Source organism: Elephantulus edwardii, unplaced genomic scaffold (assembly GCF_000299155.1).
Source record: "Elephantulus edwardii isolate Elephantulus edwardi_28Jun2011 unplaced genomic scaffold, EleEdw1.0 scaffold00020, whole genome shotgun sequence".
Taxonomy (NCBI): domain Eukaryota; kingdom Metazoa; phylum Chordata; class Mammalia; order Macroscelidea; family Macroscelididae; genus Elephantulus; species Elephantulus edwardii.
The window spans coordinates 4,728,915-4,746,453 of record NW_006399770.1 but is presented as its reverse complement, the minus strand read 5'-3'; the positions used below and the strand labels follow the sequence as shown (position 1 = coordinate 4,746,453).

General features: G+C 42.4%; 1 protein-coding gene and 1 pseudogene across 1 annotated transcript in view; one reads left to right on the top strand and one right to left on the bottom strand.

Moving 5' to 3' along the window:
• Positions 1-15,160, bottom strand: part of SLC44A3 (solute carrier family 44, member 3) — a 135,232-nt gene extending 120,072 nt beyond the window's left edge. The window contains exons 1-5 of the mRNA XM_006882489.1: positions 15,131-15,160; positions 14,549-14,656; positions 8,220-8,362; positions 2,547-2,683; positions 766-859 (exon numbers count right to left, since the gene is read on the bottom strand). Coding sequence (XP_006882551.1) covers positions 766-859; positions 2,547-2,683; positions 8,220-8,362; positions 14,549-14,656; positions 15,131-15,157 — 509 coding nt within the window. The 5' untranslated portion in view covers positions 15,158-15,160. The remainder of the gene's footprint in view (positions 1-765; positions 860-2,546; positions 2,684-8,219; positions 8,363-14,548; positions 14,657-15,130) is intronic.
• A 226-nt stretch (positions 15,161-15,386) lies between these two features.
• Positions 15,387-17,539, top strand: part of LOC102865868 — a 24,398-nt pseudogene continuing 22,245 nt past the window's right edge.

Below are 17,539 nucleotides of genomic sequence, written 5' to 3'. Positions count from 1 at the left end.
ATTACTTATATAATGCCTACTTTTAATAAAAGAGCAAATGATTTGTAATTTATTTGTGGTTCTAAGGAGGAAATATGGGCAATTTCCTTCTGTGCAATTTACAGTCCCGGAAAATCTGCTGAAAAGTCAGCTGTGAGTCTGTCTGGACTCAGTGACAAGGACTTTGAGTTCTGATAGATAGTGAAGGAGTCCTGATGGGGCAGCAATTAAGCTCTTGGATGCTAATGGAAGCCAACCCACCTACAGACTCTGGGCTAAGGCCCTGGGGATTTGCTTCTGTAAAGATTAAACCCTAGAAAATCCTATGTGGCAGTGTCACTCTGTCATTTAGGGTTACCGGGAGTCAGAATCAATTCAGCAACCCTCAACATTAACAACACAGAGCCAAAGTAGGAGAAATTACAGAACACCTTATGAAATCTCTCCTATAATTTAATAAATAACTTGTAAAATCATTTGATAATCATGCACATGTTACTTTTTGCTACCATTAGTGTTGCTACCTGATGACTGCAAGCACATTTGTTTGAGTTTTCTCCTTACTTGACCTGTTTACTGAGCCACTGTCATTGCATATTTTGGGAATAGTTTCTCCTCGTACAATCCTGGCTTCCCAGGGTTAGAAGCTTCTTGTGGACAGGGGTCTTACTCACCAGGGCTCTCTCTTATGTTTTTCACAATACCTAGAAGAATAACTGATGTGCACCAAGAATTTAACTTCCATTGATTATTAAGGGGGAGGGAAGAAAGCATAGAAGCATTTACCTTGGAGGAACTGGTAGCTTGGGGCACAGTGAGGCTGCCTTTGGATTTTGAGTGTAGTTGAAGGAATTCAGACTATAAACACACAGGAAGGACCCTAGGAGCAGAAGACACACACACTAGACCATCTGGCTGCACTCTGCGCCTCTCTTCTGGTGGGGGAGGTGAGGAAATAGCACCCATTTTATCGAACTAGGAAAGAGACAGAGTAAACCCTGTACATTCAGAAAACAGGACTATAGGTGATCTAAACACATACCCAGAAAAAGAAGGTATACGATTTGAGATCAAGCTCAATCCTTTCTTCCTTATCATCCAAAACCTTACACTCAAAATGAAAATACATAGGATTATTACTTAAATAATTTGAAGATTCCCTGAATGTGCTTTATTACATGAGCACAACAGTTTTAAGTAAGCCTTAAAATAATTCTTAAAAAAAAAGATCCCCAAACCGGCACACCACATCACAGGCACATACCATTTGCAGTGGGTTGCCTTGAATTTCTGTTACTTTCCATTGTTTAGAACCACATACAAGAAATCTCATAGCAGACTCTCAGGTCATGAAAATGTTCTGGAATTAGTGGTGATGGCTGTACCTTGAGAATATACTGAACAACACTGAATATGACATTTTAAAAGAGTCTATCTGATGATCTTGGAAACAGGAATGGCATCCACTTCCTAAACAACATGCCTCTAGAAACTCTATGAACTTTGATAAATGTTGACAGTTACATAAAGACTTCAGGTCTTTTGTTCATTGGGTTACTATGAGTCGTGCTCAACTCAACGGCAATCAACAATAACATAAATCTAAAATTGGAGCCAAAAGCACAATTATCTATGCAACACAAATGCTTTTGGTACAACCTAACACTATTCCAACCAGTCCATGAAAATATCCACAGACCTGAACATTTTACTGGAAAATACCAAATCAGTATCTGTGGAGCCAGGTCCAGCTCAGGGTGACCCGATGGGCACCAGAGCAGAGTTCTGCTCTAAAGGGTTTTCAGGGCTGCTCTGGTGGTGTAGTCTGAAGCATGTTGCATTGGTTATCAAAAGGCTGCATGTCTTATGGTTTGAATCTGCCAGCTGTTCCGAGGAGGAGAGATGGGCAGACTCTTCTCACTAAGCTTTACAGTCCCTGAAAACCAACGCAGGAGCACAATGAGCAGGAATCCTGATGGCAGCAGAGAAAGAGAGTGATTTTTCACAAGCTGTTACCAGGCCTTTTTTCTAAGGGAGTTTCTGGATCATTCAAACAGCCAGCCTTTTGCTTAAAAGCTAAAAGCGTTAACTACTTGTGCGATCCTGGGACTCTCGAATGGTCACATGTGTTGGCAATTCCATCCAAAGCCAGTGAGTGTGTTGGGATGTGGCAGCTGTGCACAGAGCACTCTGTCGTCAGCTCGGAGGCGGCTTCTGAGCCCCTAATGTTAATCAGTACACAGCCCATGTCTGCCTGCCTGCCAGGTCTGCCCACCTGACAGGCCTGCCTGCCTGCCTGCCTGCCAGGTCTGCCTGCTTCTGCTATCCTCTCTGTGGAAAACCACTGTTCGGCAGAGATCAGCTAGGGTTTCAGACAAATCCAGACAAACCGGAATGAAACTAAACCAGCTGAACTGAACATGCATATGGCCATTTCACTCACAGGAAAAGCAATTTATAAATTTCCAGTGAAAGCAGCATCAGGACAACCTGGCCCCTCCCAGTTACCCCACTGTATTTCCGACCTTACAAGGAGCAGGGGAGTGAAGTTGGCCCCCAGTGCCTACCATTATTTTTGGCAAAACGCTGCACCTCTTCCAGGGTGTCAAGTTGTTCTTCTGGACAGTGGGAAACGCAGAGGACAGTGGAATCGAACTTCATACCTTTGACTTCCAAGTTGCAGGAGTTCATAAAGAACACATGCCTAGGATGGAGATGAACAGAGGAATGTCTTAGAGGATTTCTCCTTCATGAGTTTAACTGTTGGCCATAAAAAAAGGTACACAAATACATATGGTATAAAATGTGAGACAAACTTGTACAATCAACAGTTTTAACATAATTGAACATTTATTATGCTATGGAATCGGTCAGACTGAGGACCAGATGTTAACAAAATTTTGTTTTGCATGAGTCAATATTTTTTTGAGGCTAAGTGATATCATCAGTTAAACTGCCCATGGATTCCTAGATCAGATGTCAGCGCTACTCATTGGAATTCACAGAGCACACATGTATACGTAACTCGTGACTGCCATTGGGGGAGCTCTGGTGGCCTTGTCCATAAGAAGTTTGTTAACCCAAATGTCTTGCTTTGCTGGAAGTTTGAATCCACCAGCAGCTCCAGGGAAGAAAGCTGTGTTATTTCCAGCCTCAGAGCGCCACAGGAGGGTCAGCTACGAGTCAGTTCTTACGCAGTGGCAATGAGTTTTGAGTTAGTTGCTGTTGTGTTGATTCCAACCCCTACTGTCAGAGCACAGCTATGCTCTAGGAGGTTTCAGTGGGTGATCTGTCAGAAAGAAATCATCAGACCTCTGTGAAGACTTGAACTTTCAACCTATATTTAGATTAGCAGATGAGCATGCCGACAATTGGTAACACCTAGTGATTTTTAGTGGCATTTGCACCAAAGTTGTTCATGCATACTAGTGAGAAGAGTGGAACCAAAGCAAGTTAAAAGTGAGAAGAAAGAGGCTTGGGTTGTGACTTAAATGCTGGTCTCTCCACTTCCTCCTCCGGGAATCTCATGGGACCCTTCCACAACTGCTCATCCACTGGGTAGGTGGAACACAAGAATAAAACTGGCTGGCATTTTTCACTAATGGGTAACACTGCTGGAGTACCAAAGGCAGTTCTTGCACCTTTCCTTACACTTATCTAGGCTTGCAGAGATCAGAGGAATGTCAGAGGAAGAGCTGTGCAGGGAGGAATTTTGGGAAAGGGCCCCAGAAGCTTCTATTTAATTCAAATAGAGATGGGAAATAGGGAAGGGTTCCAATAGGAAGTAGTAGAACAGATTTCCGGTGTCTATGAGAAATAATGAGGAGATCTGGTATCCTAGTGAATAAGGAGCTGTGTATTGCCATGCCAAAGGCAGATAGTTTGAATCCACCAGCAGCTCCAGAGGAGAAAGATGGACAGTCTCCTCCCATGTAATTTACAGCCTCTGAAAACTCACTGGAGGGTCAACCATGAGTCAGTTCCAACTCTAAAGCACATAACAACTTTAACATGAGAAATACAGGGGAGATGGTGACATAGTCTGTAGGGATTTGCACTGGTGATCTCAAAGGTGATATCTCTCTGGTGGTTTGAGTCCCAATCAATGGCTACTTGAGAGAAAGATGAGCAAACTCCTGCCATGCAACATGGTTTCTGAAAATCCGCTATGAGTTGGACAATGAGTTTTGAGTTTTATAATAAACAATTTTTACTTCAGAAAAAAAATGAATCTCAGTATGTATTTTTGAATAGAATAAGAAATAAGAGTACGTGTGAGTGTAGCTGGGCTCTGGGCTGTCCTGTTCTCCTCTTCTCTTTGCAGCCTTTAAGAGGGTAGCGTCATGCATGGAGTGGGGCACAGGCCTAGGGCAGGGGCTGGTAATGCCTTCTTATAGAGGTCATGTCCTCTCCTCTGAAGCAGAATTTCCAATAAGAGGATTGGTCTACATTTGTATTTGGTGGCACAAAATTTACACCAAAGCTCTAATTAGGCCCTTAAGATTTCTCTTCTAGGAGCTACTTCTCATCAACTCTGAAAAATTACTAAAAGGCAGTGTCCATTCTAGAGAAAGATAGAGATTTCTCTCTCTCATAGGAAGCTTATATCTTCTTTTATGTTTCTGTGCTTTTACTCTCTCTGCCCTGGAGTTGAAGGAGAAAGGAGACCTCACAGTGCCACAGCTGAGAGTACAGACTGAGAATGTGATACAGCTTCCAGCATTCTAAGTTGAGATCCAGAAATTTCCACACAGAAGCAATGCTGTGAACAGTGGCTGAGTTCATAGTTGCTATTGGTTACATGAATAATATTGACAACTAATATTTATTATCCCTCAGTTCATTCAATAGTCCAGTTGTTGGTGTTAGGTGCCATTGAGTTGAGTATGACTCATAGCAACCATATCAATAACAGACTTGACCTCCGTCCTATCCTGCGCCATCCTCACAATCTTTGATCCACTTGAGCTCATTGCTGCAATTACTGTGTCAATCCACCTGGTTGAGGACCTTCTTTTTTTACCATTTCTCCATCTTTCCAAGCATCATGTCCCTCTCCAAGGGACATGCCTCTCCTAGAAACATGTCCAAAATACGTGAGATGAAGCTTTATCATCTTTGTCTCCAAGGAGCACCCTGGCTGCACCTTTTCAGACATACCTGTTTGTTCTTTTGGCAGACCACGGAATAAATATTCAGTACTCTTTTCCAAAACAACTCAAAGACATCCATTCTTCTTCTGTCATCCTTATGCATTGTCCAGCTCTCAGCAGCACAGCAAGCCTAAAAATCAGGAACACCTTAGTCCTCAAACTCACATCACTGTTCCTCAAAAATTTGGAGAGGTCTCTGACTTCATACATTCCCAATGCAATACATCACGTGATCTTTTGATTGCTGGTACCATGTGAATTGACTATGGATCCAAGTAAGATGAAGTTGTTCAATTTCAATTTTTTCTCCATCTGTCATGTTGCTTATTGGTCCAAAGGTGAGAATTTTTGTTTTATGCTGAGATGCAATCCATACTGAAAGTTGCAGTGTTTAATCTTCTGCAGCAAGTGTTTCAAATCCTCTTCACTTTGAGCAAGCAGGGCTATGTCATCTACATAATGTAGGTTATAGGGGAATCTTCCTCAAATCCTGATGCCACATTCTTCTTCATAGAGTCCAGCTTCCCTAATAATTAGTTTCATATACAGATTGTATAAGTATGGAGAAAGGATATAACAATGATGCAATCTTAATTTTAAATCATGTAGTGTTCCCTTGCTCTGTTCACAGAATAGCCTCTTAGGTAGGTTTCACATGAGCACAATTAAATCTTCTAGGATTCCCATTATTCTCAATGTTAATCTTAATTTGTTATTATCCACACAGTCAAATGCCTTTGCACATCCAATAAATCACAGAGAGGCATTCTTCTAGTATTTGCTTTCAGCCAGGATCCATCTGACATTAGCAATTATATCCTAGGTGCCACGGCCTCTTCTAAATCCAGATCGAATGTCTGATTAATTTCTCTATGCACTGTTTTAGCTATTTTTGAATTACCTTCAGCAGTATTTTGCTTGCATGTGATATTAATGATATTGTTTGACAATTTCCACATTCTGTTGGATCACCTTTCATGATAATGTGGACAAATATGAATCTTTTCCAGTCAGCTGTCCTCCAAATTTCCTGGAATATACTTGTGAACATGTCCAGGTCTGCTTCTGTCATTTGAAACACATCAATTGGTATCACATTGGTTCCTGGGGCTTTACTTTTTGCTGATGCCTCCAGCACAGCTTGAACTTCTTCCTTCATTATCATTGCCTCTTGATCATATAGTATTTCCTGAAATATTTCTGTATCAACCTATTCTTTTTGGTACAGTGAGTCTGTGTATTTCCTCTGTCTTCCTCTGATGCTTCCTTTTTTTCTCTAAGTATTGCAACTTGAGGCTTTTTTTCAGTTCTTTCGGCTTGAGAGATGCTAAGCAAATTCTTCCCCTTTTATTCTTCATTTCTAGGTCTATACATGGTCTGTTATAATAGTTTGCTTTACTTCTTGAGCTGCCCTTTGAAATCTTCTGTTCAGCTCGTTCACTTCAGCATCTCTTTCTTTTATTTTGGCTTCTCAATGCTCTAGTGCAATTTTGAGTTTCTTCTGACCTCCATTTTAGTCTTTTCTTTCTCCTCTTTCTTTAAAAATGAACTTTTGCTCTTTTCATGGATGATATTCTCATCCTGCAACTCATCTGGTCTTTGATAAGTAGTGCTCAATGCTGCAAATCTATTCTGAAGATTATTTTTATATTCAGGTATAATAGATCAAAAACATATTTTGGTTCTCATGGACTTGTTTTAATTTTCTTCAGCATCAAATTGAACTTGCACAAGAGAAGTTTATCTTCCACAGTCAGCATTTGGCCTGATTTTGATTGTGTTACTGAAAAGAGGTAAAAAATAGAATGATTGAAATTTGTATGTTGTTAGGAGAGGTCAAGTTGCTTGTGACTCATAGTGATCCTATGTACAATAGCCCTGAAACCTGCTCTGTCTTGTGCCAACCTTACTATCTCTGACACACCTACTCCCACTACCCCAGTCACTGAATCAATCCATCTCATCAACGGTCTTCCTCTCCTTCTCTGTCCCTCCATCCTTAGAAGCATGATGTCTCTCTCCAAGGACTAGTCCGTTCTTGAAACATGCCCAAAGTATGTCAGACAAAGCCTCAGAATCCTTGCCCCCAAGGAGCAGCCTGACTTCATCCTCTCCAGGACGAACCTGTTTGTTCTCTTAGCAGTCTATGGCATATTCAATACTCTTCTCCAGCACCACAGCTCAAAGGCATCAATTATCTTTCTATCATCTCTAGTCATTGTCCAGCTCTCCAACGCATAGCAAAGACTAAGGCCTGGATCAGGCGCACCTTAGTCTTCATACTGACATAATTGCTCTTCAGTCCTCTGGAAAGGTCCCTGATAGTCGACTTCCCCAATGCGATTTGTCTCTTAATTTCCTGGCTGCTGGTACCAAGAGTGTTGATTGTGGAGCCAAGCAAACTAAAGCCGTTAACAGTCACAATCTCTTCACCATCTATCACGATGCTGCCAATTAGCTCAGTGGTGAGAATCTTTGTTTCCTTGATGTTTAGCTTCAATCCATGTTCAATGATTTTTTTCATCACAGATATACCTTTGTTTTTTATTTAAAAAACAACAAAATGAACAACTCACAAAATGTGACCCTACACATGGCCCTCACCAGATGGACTGCATAGGAATAAGATTGACTAAATCTGTGGAAGCAATCGTCGGAGAAGCTCAGTATCAGCAGTCAAAACCAGGTTATCTGCTGACTGTGGAAGAGACCATTAATTGTTGTTGTTGTTGTTGTTATATGCCATTGAGTCACCTATGACACACTGTAACCCTATGTACAATAACTGACTACTCATGTGCAAAACGGCTTAGTAGATTCTTAAAATAATGTTGGAAGTAACTGGTACAATAACTAGTCTGAAAAGATTAAAACTGGGTTAGAGAGAGTAAGTACACTATGCAAGGCCAAACAGCTAATAAGTAACGGAGTTTGAACTTAGATTTAGACTGGCTGGCTCCTTAAAAGCACATACAGCCCCTTTCTTATGAGATCTGCTGATAAGAATTTTGAGTGGGAAAACAGTTTCCTGGTTCTAACTAACTAATTTATACCATTTGAAACACAGGCCCTCCATGGGGCACTTACTTTTTTAGGGTCATGTCCTGTCCTGAAAGAGGAGCCCCTTCCACCGGGGAGTTCTTCTTTCCACACACGTTGCCAAAGCTGTCGTAGCCAAAGAGGAGTCTTCCCGTGGCTCCAGCCACCACTGAGTAGCCCATGATGAACACCTACCAAACCGAGCAGCCCAAGAGAGGAAGGAAAAAGCTTAAAACATGATCTCCCGCATTCGTGACTCTCTTAATACAAGATGGAACGCAGGTAAAATGGAATCACCTAGCCTCCGTTCACAGCCTTCACTTCTCTCCTTCAGCCATAAAATCAACTACTCAAGTCAGTCAGAATCCTGCCCTTCAAAATTCTCAGCTGTTTTCAATCGATCAGGCTGCGAGTACATTCTAAAGCACCAAAACAGACTCCTCACCATCTTCTCACCTCTTTATGCTTCTTAATCTCTTCTCAAAAGACTTGTAATATAAATATTTATCTCTGTCTCCCCCTACTTCTTGGCTTAACTTCACCAGGACAACTCAGTATATTTCTGGGGGTTCTTGGTTTATTGTCAGGGCTATACTGATTGTTAGAGCGTGTCTGTTTGTCTGTTTGTTTTGCCTTGCTTTGGGACTTTGGTCCTTACGGGCAGAGGCAGCACAATTGATAGCTGCCTAAACACTATCCACTACAAGCCTAAACATACTGTCTTAAAAGAACTAAGATAAGCAAAATAATGTCAAGAACTCTGTTGCACAAGAATTCCCTATAGTCTATTTATTTCCAATATATTTTTATTCAATCTCATTCATGATGGAATATCTGAAATTTCAGCTCTATTGATTCTTCTGTTTCATACTTTCAGCCCTCTGGTAAGATTAACTATATCTTCCCATAATACAGAGTGTTGTGGGTTTCTCAATATAGAATTGTTGTTAGGTGTCATCAAGTCAAATTCTGATTGGTAGTGACCCTGCGCACAATAGAACAAAGCACTGTCGGTGCGTGTGCCATCCTAAAATCACCATGATGTGTGAACCCATTGTTAAAACCACTGGGTCAGTCTATCTCCTTGACTGTCTTCTTCTTTCCCCTGACTCTAGTTCACCAGGCGTGATGCCCTGCTTTGTAGACTGTCCTCTCCAAAGAGCACGCTCAAAGTATACGAGATTACTTCTAAAGACCATTCTGGCTACACTTCCTCCATGGCATTTTGGGTTTTTTTTTTCCCCCTTTTGACAGTCCATATGTATTCAATATTCTTCACTAACATCACAATTTAAAGGCATCTGTTCTTGAGTCTCCCTTATTCCATATTGAAAACCAAAGCCATTGCTGTTGATTCTGTCTCACAGTGACCCTACACAGTTTCCAAGACAGTAAATCTTTATGGAAGTGGACTGCCACGTCTTCTCCCAATCCCAGAGCAGCTGGAGGAGAATTAGAACTCCTAACTCTTTGGTTAGCAGCTGACACTACCAGGGCTTCTGTACACATATGTTGTTGTTGTTGGGTACCATCAAGTTGGAACCAACCCATAGCTGACCTTTCAGCGGGTTTTCAGAGGCAATTAATCACACAGGAGGAGATTGTCCATCCTTCTCCCACAGAGCAGCTGGTGGACTTGAACTGTGTGCCTTAGGGATTGCAGCACAATTTCTTCCCACTAGGCTACCAGAACTCCTTCTTGTATTATTGTTGTTACTAGGCGCCGTTGAGCCGAGCACGACTCATAGCGACCCTATGAACAAAAGATCTGAACCCTGCCCTATCTTGTGCCATCCTCACACTTCCTGACACACAAGAGCCCACTGCAGTAGTCATCAAGTCAATCCACCTCGCTGAGGTCTTGCTCTCCTTTGCTGACCCTCCACCCTTCCCGACAGCATGTCCTCCAAGGAATAGCCCCTCCTAGCAACATGCCCAAAATACGTGAGGTGAAGCCTCATCATTCCTGCCTCCAAGGAACATTCTAGCTGCACCCTCTCCAAGACATATCTGTTCATTCTCTTGGCCGTCCATGGGATGTTCAGTGCTCCTCTCCAACACCACAGCTCAAAGGTGTCAATTCTTTTTCTGTCATCCTTATTCATACACATACACTTAAAATATTATTTAACATTTGCTATTGAAATCATCATTCCAGGACTGAAGCATCATATACCATTCGATAACATTGATAACGCGTGTTCCAAAATTTATGCTGGCACAAACTGACATTTGTCAAGTTTGGTCCAGAAACTTCACATTCATTATTAACCCAGAAGTCAAAATAATCAGCATTCCTCAAGTGCCCAGTGTGTGTAGTAGGCACTCGGTTACCGACGACACAAGGCTGAGCAAAACAGCTTCCGCCCTCCTGGAACTGAAGCCTAAATGGCAGGACTGAGAAACTAGAACCCTTTGCGCCTCTCCTTCCCCAGGGGAAGAGCTGCTGGCTCCTCCTGCATCTAACTGGTTGGGTCACCTTTGCTGGCAGACAGAGTCACTCCCCGGTTCATTTATTAAACAGTGAGGACATGAGTATGACTTTGTGCGTCCACATGGCTGAGCTGTCATGGCCCAGGCTTGTCACATTCCTCTGACCTTCCATAGCGAGGTGAAGTGTCTAAGACACCAAGACTGAGTTTGGACTTAACAGAAGAAGAAGTCTCATGCTTCTGCTCAGCTCTCCAGAGATCCAATTATATGCAACTTCCCTTTGGTCATTTTTCTTTATGTGAACAGTACCTTTAGAAAGCTTTTGGGTCAGAATGACAAGTTATTTCAGGGTCACTGGAAGATTTGGGTATTCCGGAGTCCCTGCAACAATTTAACACTAAAACCTCCAAAAGCTGTTCTCTTCTCAAACACACAATTGCAACGTCACATAACAGGGGGATGCAGCAGGTGAGTACACCAGGTATGGTGGAGCTGCCAAGGCACTTCAAAGGCACCCTGGGTGGTCAGGGACAGGGAGCTGTGAAAGAGAACAGGAATGGGCAAGTGAGAGAGGTTGGGATGCAGAGAGGGTAAGTAGAGGCAAAGACAGGTACACTTGATCTTTCAAAACACCGTCTCTGTTTGTAAGTCAGTCCCTTCTCCTGACATCGCTTTTGTTTACCCCACAAGCAGGGCAGTGGCATCAGTAACAACCCTCCCCAGCCTGTCAGTTCAGATTTTGCTCCTGTGTGTCACTGGTCAGCACAGCTCAAGACCCGGAAACAGGAGAGCAGAGGCAGATTGAGCACCATTTGCTCTCTTTAAGTTGTTGCTGTTGTTGTTAAGTGCCATTGAGTCACAGGTGACTCATAGTGACCCTTTGAAGGAGAGTCCTGGATGCTTGGGCGCCTTTCATCCTCTCTCCAAGTACCTCTGGGTAAAAGCATGCTGCAGAAGGAGTTCTGGTGTGTTTCGCTGCTAACCAAAATAATGCAGCAGAGAATACTAAGAGTCAGAGGGAGGGCTCTCAGTATCCAAATTTAACCTACATTTAGGAGCTTGAAGGTTCATTTTGCAAAGGAAATGTAACTTTAAAGCTGTTCCCGCTCTGTCCTACCCTTCGCTAGTTTAAAATCAATCCTTCAGTTGGTCCATGGATCTACAAGTCCTTTCTCAGATGGTGGATTGAGAGTTTGGAAGTGAGGTCCTAGGTTTGAACTTTGAAGGGGAGGGATAGTAAGGAAGGTCATAAAATAAAGTTTTAATAGTTTAAGGTCACAGTAATCCAACTGAAGACAAGGCAGTTGTTCCTGCATTTACAATAGTCCCAAACAAAACACAAAAACAACCTCCAAAGGTTAAATACAGCTAAATGTAGAATTTACCACACAATTGAGCAATTTCATTCCTAGGTATATACCTCAAAGACTTAAAAGCAAGAACTCAAACAGATAATTTTTTACACCAAGGTTCACAGAAGTATAATTCATATAGCATTTTATTCACCAAAAGATCAGAACATCCACATGTCCATGAGAATGAATGGACAAATGAACAGATAAACAAAATGTGACCTGTGCATACAATGGAATATTATGCAGCCATAAAGGGAAATGAAGTTCTGAAACATGCTGCCATACGCCACAGAATCTGTCCTCTCAACACATTAGGCTGAGAAAACAAAATCAGTCACAAAGGCACTGCAATTCCAGAGGCTCGCAGTTCAAATCCACCAGATGCTCTACTGGAGAAGGAGGGACAATCTCCTCCTGTATCAGTCAGATCTGATTTGATGGTACACGCACACAAAATAATAAAATAAAATTTAAAATTTTTTTTTAAAAATCAGTCACAAAGGGACATACATATTGTAGGATTCCAGTCACATAAAATACACACAACAAACAAATGCACTGAGAAAAAAAGTAATTAAGTTGGTACCAGGGTCTGGGAGTGAGAGGGGAGTGGGAGGTTAAGGAAAAAAATAAAAGCACAAGCCACCTGCAAGGAAGCTAAGCAGGAAGTGTTGCAGATACACCTCTCACGGTTGCTAGAGGAGCATTCCATGGGCCAAGAGAGCACAGCATTGGACACACAGGTCTTTAAGGCCTAAACTCCCCTGTGCCTGCTACTGAGTCCATGTGAAGCCAGTTGGTAAAGTCAACAAATGAACAAGTGCCTTTCTCAGTTTGAAAGAAGGACAAACATAATTTATATGGTCTACTCAAATTAGATTTCTTTTTTCAACAAAGGTGATTACTATCTGGTAGTTACCATCAAGCTTTATAAATTAATCATTTACCATATAGCCAACAGATAGCATGCCTCAAGCTGGCATGGGTGAGTTCATGAACACTGTCTTTGCAAAGTTAAGGGAGGCCTTTTCTGTTTCTTCCTACAATGTTAAAAGAAATGAAAAAGTGTCAAGACTCAGCTTCAAAGAAACACTCCCAGGACTAAAATAACCCGGGCTGATAAGGTCTATCAGCAATCTGACGTACCTGGAAACCACAGTGGAAAATGATAATTTCTTAGAATCTACTTGATAGCATGTAAGACCATCTAACAAACTACCAGCCCACGCTGACAAATGGGTTCGAGCTCACAGTAACCCTACAGGACAGAGCAGAACTATTCTACTGGGTTTCCAAAGCTGTAAATCTTTACAAAAGTGGACTGTCACTTCTTTCTCCCTGGGAGTGGCTGGTAGGCTTGAACTGCTGACCTTTTATTTAGTAGCAAAACATTTTTTTTAAAAAAAATTTTAATTCCTTTTAATGAAAGTTTACAGAGACTTAGGACTTCCAGTCATTCATTGTTGCACTTTTCTCCTTATCCACCCCCTCCTTCTAATTCATTCTTCTCCTTGAAAAGAAAGAAAAACTTCTTTCATTGTTATGCAATCCCTCCCCACAAGTCCACTCCACTATGCAGCCTTCACTCCGGACTTTTGTAATGACAAGAATACCCATTCATATTTTAAATAGTTCTCTCCCTCATCTGTTTCAATGCAAGATACATCATTCCTTCCCTCCTTTTCTGTCTTCCCTCAACCCTATGGCTCTATGAAATATTTGTCCTTTTGTTACTGAGATATTTCACTCAGTATAATGTCCTCCATGGTCATCCATTTTGCTAATATTTCATGAGTTCCTTGTTTTTCAGTGCAGCATAGTATTCCATGGTGTGAATATACCAGAGCTTCTCTATCCATTAATTTGTTGGTGGGCACTTGGGTTGTTTCCAGCTCTTTGCTATTGTAAACAAAGCCACAATAAATATGAGCATAAGTAGTAGCAAAACATTTTAAGCATGGAGCACCTTCTTTCCTAGTCAAAAGTTTTCTATTAAGTCCTTGCTTAGCTGCTGAATAGTATGTGTCCAGTGTGTATCTGCTGAATATAAAAAGGGTTTGCAATATGGTAAAAGGAATTTCTTTCGAAGTTCATCCTGGTGTTTCCTTTGTTAGAAGCTCAAAAATATTTCATTTTGAGTGAGAAGAAGGATGGTAAAGGCCTTAAAGCAGGGAGCTCAGAATACACCTGTCACCTTTCTATTTACTAAGTAGCAATCGCACTGCAGATGCTGATTCTCTAACCCTCAGTGGAATAATCCAGGAGAATTTGGCCTGTAAAAATGAGATTTGTCGTTATGTGTGGTCGAGTCAAGTACAACACACAGCGACCCCGTGAACGACAGGTCTGAACCCAGTCCCGTCCGGCGCCATCCTCATCATCTAGCAAATGCCTGACAAGAATTCTGGAGCACTAACTGCTGCCTATTCTGCGGTAATGACAGAAGTCTTGCATTGCTGCACAAACGTTAACCCGGTACCACCCTGAGCCTTCCCATGGAAGGCAACAGGCATGAGGTTAAGATTTAAGACACAGCTATTTGGGGGCACACACATACTGACCTCATTTCTGACAAGCACCCACACTTACCAGACCAGCCCAAAAGAGAAAGAACAGAAATAACCAAGTCTTATCCGTGCATTTCCTATAAAGCTGGGGTCGCCACTCTCTAGGCCTGGGAGTCCTCTCTTCAGAAACCTTCCAGAAAAAGAAGAAAGTGGAACAGAGGATCAGTAATCATGAGTCCCACCTTGGAAACCCGAACCCAAACTTATTCCAACACTCTTAACGAAATCAAGTTTTTATTTATTTTTTTAAATTTTCTTGGCCACTTGAAACTTCGTGGAACCTGTGAAACACTTGCTCTGTGAGAAGCAGACATTAAGTTCCTAGCTGATAAATCCTTATCTTGAGTGCACCTGGAGGCTGCTGCAAATTTGTGCCCCTCAAGCAAGCAACTCCTTTCTCTGTGTCCCCGCAGGAGCAGAGTGGCAGCGGGTCCTCCCTCTCCTAGGGACCCTGAGGACATGGTGAGTGCAGGGCCAAGCCTTTACCCTGTCATCCCGCGAGGGTTAGCGGAGGCGGAAGCGTAAAGGATCAGCAGGTGCCCTCTGCAGGGTGCCAACCCTCTCCCACCTCCCCAGGCTCCCCGCCGAGGTCGCGGACCCTTACCCGGTACTCTGCGCCAAGACACTGCATGGTGCGCTGGACCACAGGGGCTGCGCGCTGGAAGCGCTGGCGCCCGGAGACCGAGAGCCGCAGGCGGAGTGAGGCCCAGGACTGAGGGGCGGGAAGGGGCGCAGCGCCGCCCAGCGGCCGCCCCGTCTCAGCGCCCCGCCCCCGCTCTGCTCCCGGCGCAGCCTCTGGAACTAAATTGGGCCTTTGGGTCCATGGAATCTGTCATTCCACCACTTTAGTTTTCGGTGCCATGAATCTCAGAGGTTCAGATTGGACTCGAAAGAGCCACAATCTTCCTTGGCCCTAGTCCTTGTTGAGAAGGTAGACTGATTTTTTTTTTAAAGAAGCTATTTTCAGAAGCAGTAGATTGAACAGGAATTAATTTGTCCCTCTTCCACCAGTGGAGCAACTGGTGGATTCAAACCATGTACCTTTAGCTTGGTAGCATATCTGCTTACCACTAGGCCATAAGAGCTGTTGTTGGGAGGTGCCGTAGAGACCAGAATCACTGGTAGTCACCCTGTGAACAACAGATCTGAGCCCTGCTTATCCTTACCTCCCAAAAGCATTCAGGCTGCACTTTTCCAAGACCCACCTATTGGTCCTTTTAGCAGTCCTTGGGATATTCAGTACTCTTCTCCAACACAAATCAAAGGCATTAATTCTTCTTCTGTCATCCTTGCTCTTAGTCCAGTTCTCAGAAGCATAGCAAGTGATTGAAAAGACCATGGCCTGAATCAGGTGTGCCTTAGTCTTCTGGCTGATATCATTGCTTCTCAGTACTTTGGAGTCCCTGACAGCTCACTTGTTGTTTGTTTTGTGATATCTAGTTGGAACTGGCCGAAAGCTGATCCTCCAGCAAGTTTTCAGAAACAAAAAATTGCACTGGAGGAGATTGCCTATCCTTCTTCCCATAGAGCAAACTGATGGATTCAAGTCTCATACCTTTGGGATTGCAGCACAGCTCCTAACCAGCGCTCCCCAGATAGTGGACCAACATAATGCAATGAATCTTCTGTTCTTCTGGCTGCTGGTCCCAAGGGAGTTGATTAAGGATCTAAGTAAGATGAAATCGTTGATAATTTCAAATTCTTTTCTCCATCTATCACAAAAAGAGTAACATTTGACTGGACATTGAAGGGTGAATAGGAGTACACTGAGGAAAAAGTAATCAGAAAACAACACACCATTGGTGTTGGGTACTGTTGAGTGGGAACCAGACCTGTAAACAGTCTTAAATCCTTACAACAACACAGAAGCACATTGGAACCAGCCTATTGCCAGGTCCCATGCGATCCCCAGAATCTGAGCCAGGCCCAGGATCAGTTGTCAATCAGATCCTGATTATTTTGATCTGAGAGTGTTTATTGGATGATTTTCAAAAGTAGATCTGCAGACTTTTCTTCCTAGACTATTTCAGGCTAGGCACTCCCTTGAATCTTGTTCTGCGTGTTAACAACATCTGTTCAAGATTCCACTGACAGACGAGTGGTGGCTGTATATGAAGCGTCTCTTGGTTCAGTTGTGAAGGTTTTGTTTTCTCCATATTGAGGCATAATCCATACTGATGTCTTTGATCTTCTTCAAGTAAGTGTGTCAAGTCCACTTTGCTTTTGGCAAACGAGGTTGTGCCATCTGTGTGCCACAGGTTATTAATGATTTTTCTTCAATTCTGATGCTGCAGGTTTTGTCACATAGTATAGTTTCTCAGATTTATTATTTTTTTTTAGCATACAGCTCAAGAGGACAAAGCAAAGTATTATAATGAAGTGTGTAAAGACTTGCAGTTTTTGGGCTCTGACTTGTGTCTACCTCAGGCACAAGAGAACTAAACTCTGCCTGATCTCGCATCATTCTTACAATGATAAAGTGTAAAACTTATAGTTAAGAAAACAAAAAGAGGAGTACACACTTGGAATTTCTCAAGCTGAAAACAATTAAAAATTCAAGCTTTGAGGAAGTCTATAGGAAAAATATTGACTGCTACAAGCAGCATCAGAAGAAGATAGAAAGGTTACACAGAGTCAATGTATCAGGAGGTATTGGTGATGCTCAACCATTTTAGGACATTGCATATGATCAAGAACCAATAGTACGAAACAAAGAAGTCTAAGCCACACTTAAGGCATTGATGAAAAATAAGGTTCCAGGAAGAGGTAGAATACCAACTGAGGTATTTCAACAAACAGATGTAAGCTTGAATGTGCTCGCTTGTCTTTGCCAAGAAATTTAGAAGACAGCTACTTGGTCAACTGGAGTAGAAGACATTTGTATTATTTTCTCATCCTCCCTCTTGCTCCTAAGAAAGGGATCCAACAAAATTTAGAAGTTATCACTGTCACTAATAAATTAGCTGCTGAAGAAATTAAAAAGCAGCTGAAGCTATTTTCTTTTTTTTAGTAA